We start from the raw sequence: 8,262 nt of genomic DNA on the forward strand, positions 1-8,262 counted from the left end.
ATGAAATGTTTTGATGATAAAAAACATAAAAGGCAAATGTAAAACATAAAAGGCAATATTACACTATATATATATATATATATATATATATATATATATATATATAGTAGGTTTGTACATAGATAGACATTCATTTATTTGTTCGTTTATAGTATTTAATATAACATTTCATTGCATATGCAATTACTCCTAAAAAGAGGATATACCCCAGTGTTCCTGTTAAAATTAAAGCACCAATCCCTACTGCTGCACTTCCCAACCCAGTCCTGTTCAGATGTGAACCTACTTTATCTTCAAAAAACTGCTTTGGATTCTCTCTTGCTCTTCGAATCCACCCAACGATACCAGCCTCTTCTTCCTCCTCCTTTCTTCGTCTCTCTTCTATCTCTCTGAGATTCTGTTGGGTTTCCTGGTAGAACCCTTTCCTGTACAGATGTTTCGCATTTCTCTTCACCAGCAGATCAATTTTCTCTAGCAGCTCAGTGACCTGAGAGTTACATGTTCTGTTCTCGTTATTTAACAAGTGAAATCTCCATCCACACTTGTTTATAATTCTGCGGAGCTCTAAACTCTCTTTAATGTAATCCTCCACTGTTTTATCCTTCAGGCAATCAGCGTGGGTGAACAGAATGATGGTAGAGAGTGAAATATTGTCTCCAAAGTTCTCCAGAATCCACTTCACAGTATTCATCTCTTCCTCTGTGAATCTTGTGGCCAGACTGATGACCAGTAAGAAGACACAGGGTCCAGGACCACCCATACTGACACATTTCTCCACTTCAGTTTTCAGCTCTTCATTAGTCTTCGAGGTATCGAAGATCCCAGGAGTGTCGATCACTGTGATGGTCTTTCCTCCTCTCTCAAAAATATGCTGCTCACACTTTTCTGTAACAGATTCGGGGGAAACATCCTCTATAAACACCTCTCTGCCCAGGATGGTGTTTCCTGTGGAACTCTTTCCTGATCCAGTTTTTCCCAGAAGCACAATCTTCACATTAGAAGAACACTGTTGCTCTGTTGAGAAACACATATGTAAAAAAATATATCATGGATTTAGTGATTGTTTATTAAACTCTGAGAGTACTTTGTCCAGCAATACTACTGCACTATGTTTACTACTTCACTTCTACAGCCCACATGCATTATCAAGGACAGTACACACCCTCGACACAGCCTCTTCACAGTCCTAAAATTGAGGCAGATGATACAAGAGTGTGAAGTCCAGGACAGCCAGACTTTTCTAGCCAGAACAGTTTCTATCCACAAGCCATCAGGCACCTCTTCTCACTCTATATAATGCCCACGACATAAATCGCTGCTAATACTGTTTACTTTTGTACTTGCACAATGCACTTTACACTTTACACATGTACATGCAACTCTACTCACACAACTTGCATATGAATCCATACTGTACTGTACTCTTTAACCTGTACTTTGTACTGAACTCTTCTTAGCAGATTTAAATGTCCTTTCCAGATACCAAAAAAAATGTCACTTAATGTTTTTGCAGAATCAGGCTAAATACATTTATATCAAAAGATACTTTTATATTTGGTATTTAATCCAAGTTTAGTAGATTAGATTAGATTAGATTCAAAGCAACTTCATCATGCAGAAAAAAAGCACAAGCAAGTGAAATGTCTTTGGTATCTAATCAGAATTACAAAGTAGCGAATATATAAATATAATATAAAGCATGTGGGTGGGTTGAATGTGTTGTGACAAACGTCAATTAGCAGAGAATAGCCCACCAGTTTGTACAAAAGTCCCTGTAGTTACTGAGTAATACACCTTAGAGTGTTTTTTGGCCTAGTAGGCTAAAATTAGCTAATACAACTATAAATTAGCTAATACAACTAATTACACAGATATTTATTAGATATTATAAGGTACTGTCTTTCAGCCTACTACCATATGCCACATTATAAGCATACTCCCCTCCAGCTGCCTCTCTAGATAAATTGTTTGTGTTTCTTGTATAATAAGGTTAAAAAAGACCCTGGATCTTAAAAAAGCTCTAATCAGTCCCAGGAAGGACTGCAACTGCAGGCTTGTGATAAGCCCCAAGTGAGTGGGTAGAGCTCAACCAGCTGGATCTACTGAAGCTAGGAAGGAGAGTCATTATCATAAGGGCACAAAACAAAGAAACAAACCACAGATATTAAAACAGACACATTTTCCTAAGGACCCTGAATGGCCTGCATAGGTCTGAAGTACAATTCCTCCATCTACACTCTGTGCTTTTTACTATTTAACAATTAGAGTAGTGTCCCCATGAATAGTGTCCCATTCACATAAAGAGAAGCTAAGACATGAATAAAAGAAGCAAGAAAACAAAACAAAGACATGGTTAAAGATATCAGATCCACTGTCTACATAAATGGTATCTGTGTCCACTGCTATGCTGTTTGATATGCAGGTTTAAATGCAGAGGAGTTGTAGTAAGCACTAGTGTATCTCAGGAAACAAGTGTCACAAAAAAGTCCTTCATTAACTTAATTAAAAATTGTTATTAAAAATATGAACTGTTCTTTTATATTCATTACACGTTAACTGACATTTATTAAGTCGTTTGTGTTTTACTTTAATCAGTTTGGCTTATAGCTCATAAAAACCCAGAAGTCCAGTATTTGAGATTATTAGTATATTTTATGTAAGGTTTTTAGTAAATTACTATTTATATGGTATCAACATTAAACCATTAAAATATTGTAATGAATATATAAATGTTAGTTAAGTTATAACAAAAGAATAAACTATGATGATATTGTAATTCCCTGAGATAGTACATATAAATGGTGGATTAAACAGTAATATTTAGTTAAAAACTATTCCAGCCTTTAGAAAAGCCTGCCAACGAATATTAATCTAATCTTTGATTCAAATTATGGAATCTTTTTGACACTTTAGTTCTTCCCTGTTATTTTTTCTTATTCACAAATAGGCCATAGTATAAAATGAGTATTAGTTGTGATTTCTCAATTCATATTGACTAAAGTTTTTACAGTTATTTTTTTTATTGATGTTTTAATAATTGAGTAGTAAACAATGCAATGGCAAACAAAACATAAATTAAAGAATTCCAGGATTTCAATTGATAAACTGAAAAAAATACTACATATCTATATATTTGAGATACAGAATAGTTCTGCCATTTCTTAGGAGATCTTCATTAATTTACAGACATACTGTGTAGTCTTTTTGGGTTATCTTTATTCAGAGTTATTAAAATAATCTTTAATACTAAAACAAAAAGTGGCCATGGAAAAAAGTACTTGTTGGCTGTAATATATATATATATATATATATATAAATATATATATACATATATAATGAAAACAGCAGTTTTCAAAAGCATAACATGCAAATATACAGTGCTATAATGCTTAATGCAAAACAAAGAAACAACTAAATGTTATTACTTTTTTATGTCAAACTTAAAATATGTTTTTAATGGAAAATAGTAACCAAACTACACAATAAATTAGTCAGTGTTAAATCAACACAGTTATTGTTAACACTAACAAAAAGTGCTGATTTAACACTGCTCTGTAAAGCTATTAAAACTAGCTTAAATTAAACTGAAATAAAAACAATATTTCTAAGACAATATGAAGAATTACCTAAAGATTTGTTCAATTATATGAAACATTCAAGAATATGCCCATTGTTATATATACCCTTAGCATGCCTTTCTACTTGTCTTTTTTATTTACTCTATCATAAATGATCTTTCCTGTTGTGGCTCCTACAGTTACAATGCCAGAAGTCACTGCAGCTATAGCTGGCACTACAATGGCCTCTGTTGCAGCCAACACAGCTCCTCCAGCTATTGCTCCTGTTCCACCTACTACGATTGCTGTTCCCAGTGCAACATTTTTGACTATTCTCTTCATCCGAATCTTCTGTTGAGCTTGTTGAAACATCTCATTAGTGTAGTGCTGCCCTCCACTCCATTTCACCATGTCATCGATCTTCTCCAGCAGCTCTGTGACCTGAGTGCGGTTCATTTGATCCTCATTGTTAAATGCATGATATCTGTTACCACAGCTGTTCAGTAAAAGCTGAAGATCTCTGTTTTTGTTGATATATTCATCCAAAGGTTTGCCTTTTAGTTGATCAACGTGGGTGAACAGAACAATGGTGTAAAGTGCGGCATCTTCTCCAAAGTTCTCCTGAATCCACTTCACAGCATTTTTCTCCTCTTGTGTGAATCTGCCAAGTCTGATCACCAGCAGGAACACATGAGGACCAGGAAGTGACATGTCGACACACTTTTGTATTTGCTTCATCATTTCCTTTTCTGTTATTGATCCAACAATCCCTGGAGTGTCAATCACTAAGATTCGTCTACCTTCGTGGTACTGATGTTCTTTTTTGCACTTTTCTGTAACAGACACTGGAGACATTTCTGATTTGAAGGAATCTCGTCCCAGGATGGTGTTTGCAGTAGCGCTCTTTCCTGCTCCAGTCTTACCCACCAGAACAATCCTCAGCTCAGACTCTGTGAATCAACAAATGTCAAGTGACCTTGCGGGAAATTACTAAATACTGAGTGATTTTTAAAATCATACAATATTACTCAACGTAAAATTCACTGTGATGATACGGTGAAGTGTTTTGCTATCTTAGCTTGGTTGTTTTACTTGAAACCCTGCTTCTGAAGAATAAAAATAGAGTTGTCGCATGGAGGAGCTTGAAGGCGGAGGCGGATGTAGATGCGGGTATTTATTTTTTTAAAAAAAGGAAAACAAAACAGAACAGGCTACAAACTGAGGAACAACCTGAACATGGAGTCTAACAAAAGAAACAAACAGAAACAGAACAAACATAATAAGCAAACCTAGCAAGGACTAAAACTAATAAACCAGACAGACAGACAGACAGACACCGAACAGGCCAAGCCAACAAACCGTGAACTGCCATGGAAACATATATACATGTTAACATGCACAAGACCAGACAAGGTAAGGCAGAAACAAAGAGGTACTTATACACAGACAGATGAGGAACACTTAGAGCTAACAAGGGGATGGGAACACTGACGAACAGGCAGGGCTAGGACTGACAAACAAACAGAGCTTGAGATGTGCTCACACTGTTTGCACTTAATGGTATTATGGGAGGGGGTAGTGAAACTCCACCATATGTTAATTAATTATCAAATCAATTAATTTGATAATATATGCATGCTCTTTTTAAATAAACAATGGCATAACATCTAGCGAGGAAAAGAGGTAATACTCACCAAATGAGTCATCTGCTGTGTCATATAAGCGTGCTGAAAGTAAATCAAAACCATATGGAGTCAGAAGCTTTGGTCACAAGAGAAACACACAGAAGGATCAAGGAAAGGACAGATTTATTTTAAAAAATATCATCATCATTTAGTATCATAGATTTTAACTGAAGGAATAAGCTGTTATGAAGGTAAACTTTTCCAAGCTTGCAACCTGCATTACACATGGAGGACAATACCCAGTAACTTTTCTACAACAGTAAACAACTACAAATTTAATAGGTAAACATACATCATGGTTTGGTTCAACGTAGGGTTTGGACCTGACAGTTCGAAAAACAGAAAAACAACAAACCCTACCAAAATACATAATACATGGATTTGTTTTATTAATTTCAATGCTTAATTTAAATTAATTGAAAAGGAAAAACTTAACTTTTGCATTAACATACATATTCAGACGCTTTACTCAATACTTGGATTGAACACTCAAGGCTTGCACACCGGGATTTGGAGATTTTCTTTCTCAAGCTCTGTCAGGTTGGATGGGTACTATCAGTGGGCAGTCTTTTTCAGCTTTCCCCAGACATGCTTGATTAGGTATAGGGTCAGAGTCATCACTAAACCACTGCTGTGTTGTTTTGGGTGTGTGTTTAGGGTCATTTTCTTGTTGGAAGGTGAACCTTTGGCCCAGTCTAAGGTTTGTGGTGCTCTGGATCAGGTCCCTCAACCATGACCAGCATGATGCTGCCACTACCATGGTTCACTATAGAGATGGTATTGGGCAGGTGATGGGCAGTACCTGGCTTCCTCCAGATATGATGCTTAGAATTGAGGCCAGATAGTCCAATCTTGGTTTCATCCAGTTAGAGAATCTTGTTTCTCACAGTCTGAGAGTCCTTTAGGGGCTTTTGTTGCAAACTCTTAACGGAGTAGAGATTTTTGTCTGGACAGTCTCCCATAAAGCCCACGATTGGTGAAGTGCTGCAGTGATGGCCTTCTGCACACAGGATTTTTTGAGCTCAGCCAGAGTGACCACTGGGTTCTTGGTCACCTCTCTTACTAAGGGCCTTCTTTCACTCCTTACGTAGTTTGGTGGGAAGTCCAGATCTTGGAAGAGTCCTCTTTGGTCCAAACTTCTTCCATTTAGGAATTATGGAGGTCATTGTGCTTTTTAGGATTTTTTTTTGTCACCTTGATCTGGATCTAAAGACTTTCCAAATGCACTGTATATTTATATAAACATGTGAACAGGTTCAACCTGGTACTGCTTATGTGTGTTAATGACTTTTCTTGAGAACTAATTAGCAAATTGTGTTTAATTTAAAGTGTTGAGATTGGAAGTGTGGATTTCAGTGATTAACCCTCTAAATAATAGCAAAGGAAGCCTGACACCTCAAAAAGATTGGTTGGTGTGAACCAGTCAACAACCTTCTGTTGTCACTGTATGACTTTTAATAACCACAGTAACATACAATATAATTTTACCAAAGGCATTGCTATACAAAACTAAATCAATAATTCGTAAAAGTATATGTTCTTATGTTCAAAGGTTAAAAAACAAAATAACTTTGTCCCTCTAATAGTTAACCCATTGCAGTTGTGCTAGTTGACATTTCTAAAGATCAATTTTATATCTTAACAAGGCCATACAAAGAAACTGTGAAACTAATAATTAATACATCACACGTGGATGCATGCAGTGTTTGAGTCTTTTTAAATATTTTTCTAATGTTTATTATATTCTATGGTGAATTACTCTGTAACTACAGGAACTGCTGTACAAACCGTTGGGGCTGTTCTTTAGTAATGGAAGTGGAACACTTTCAGGCCACCAGAGGACCATAGTGGATCATCAAAGAGCCTTGATTTGCAAAATTAGATTGCTGTCCATGTTTAATATGTGTCCCAGAAGAGAAGCTGTTATTGATGCAAAGGTGAGGACAAACTCTATATTAGCCCTACTATTAGAAACAACAATGAATGAGCAGCTTACTCATGCCAACACATGATGAAGTAGATTTATTGATCTCCAGAAAAGCAGAAAATCAGATTAGCTAAAAGTTCAGTATCAAATGACAACATCTAAACAAATGAATGTCTGATTTTCTTTATATGTTCAGACTCTCAGAGGATTATAATTGGTTAAAATATTTATTAAAGCCTCACAGCTTGCAGGTCATGTCGTTCTTAGACCTTTTAAAGCACACTTGTCTGCATTTTGTGGTTACTGACGTGAGAAGCTTCTTGCACTAACCACAAGCTTTTCTTTCTCACGTTCAGACATAAACATAACAAAAGCAAAAGAAAGGAAGAGAAAGGAAGTGCACGTCTTCAGTGAACTTCAGTTTTTCTAGTGCTAACGGACATATTACTTTTACATGTAATATTATATAACTGACTGCGACTGTAACTCCTCAAATTAATACATAGAGTTTATTTTATGTGAAAAGAGAAGAAAGAAGGTTGCAGCACTAAATGCATGGGCCTTTTCACCAAATTCTGAAGACCAAATGCATTTCTAATACATCTGTAATGAATCACGTTAAAATGATCAGAGAATATCTGCATACAGGCTCTGTCAACAGATGCTGGTCAACGATTTATATGTAATTGCATGTAAACATTAATTTAATGCAGAAGGGTATTCAAATGTGATTTACTCACCATATTCAGCCATTGTCTTGTTTATATCCCTGCCGCTCTCGGCCCTGGTTGGCTGCGGCTGTAGTAATGTTTAAAGCTGGTTTTAGACTTTGAACTACTGAAAGTGCTTCATATATGGCTAGTTTGTGCTAGTTGAGAAACAAAGAGCCCAAGTGAGGTCAGTTGTTCTGGCAGAGTTAAAATGTTGCTCTGAGGTGCAAGGCGACAATGAAGCGTACTTTCTCACTCGCTAGAAACCAATGAGACAGGATGTGGGTGTTGTATCTCTGTTTTGCATTCATTTGCGAATGAGCTCACTATGATTGTTGAAAAAGATTAAGGTTGAATACTGTATTAATGTCTACTTTCATTTT

At 36.2% G+C, this 8,262-nt stretch overlaps 2 protein-coding genes across 2 annotated transcripts; both read right to left on the bottom strand.

Moving 5' to 3' along the window:
• Positions 1–123: 123 nt before the first annotated feature.
• On the bottom strand, positions 124–1,550 carry LOC140535351 (GTPase IMAP family member 9-like). The gene has a single exon (XM_072656649.1). The coding sequence runs from the start codon at positions 1,028–1,030 to the stop codon at positions 131–133; it is 900 nt and encodes a 299-aa protein (XP_072512750.1). The 5' UTR covers positions 1,031–1,550; the 3' UTR covers positions 124–130.
• A 2,126-nt stretch (positions 1,551–3,676) lies between these two features.
• Positions 3,677–8,067, bottom strand: LOC140535353 (GTPase IMAP family member 9-like). The gene is made up of 3 exons (XM_072656651.1): positions 7,910–8,067; positions 5,252–5,284; positions 3,677–4,507 (listed from the first exon to the last, which is right to left on the bottom strand). The coding sequence occupies exons 1-3, from the start codon at positions 7,920–7,922 to the stop codon at positions 3,699–3,701; spliced, it is 855 nt and encodes a 284-aa protein (XP_072512752.1). The 5' UTR covers positions 7,923–8,067; the 3' UTR covers positions 3,677–3,698.
• Positions 8,068–8,262: the final 195 nt, after the last annotated feature.

The sequence above is a fragment of the Salminus brasiliensis genome, chromosome 15 (assembly GCF_030463535.1).
Source record: "Salminus brasiliensis chromosome 15, fSalBra1.hap2, whole genome shotgun sequence".
Taxonomy (NCBI): Eukaryota; Metazoa; Chordata; class Actinopteri; order Characiformes; family Bryconidae; genus Salminus; species Salminus brasiliensis.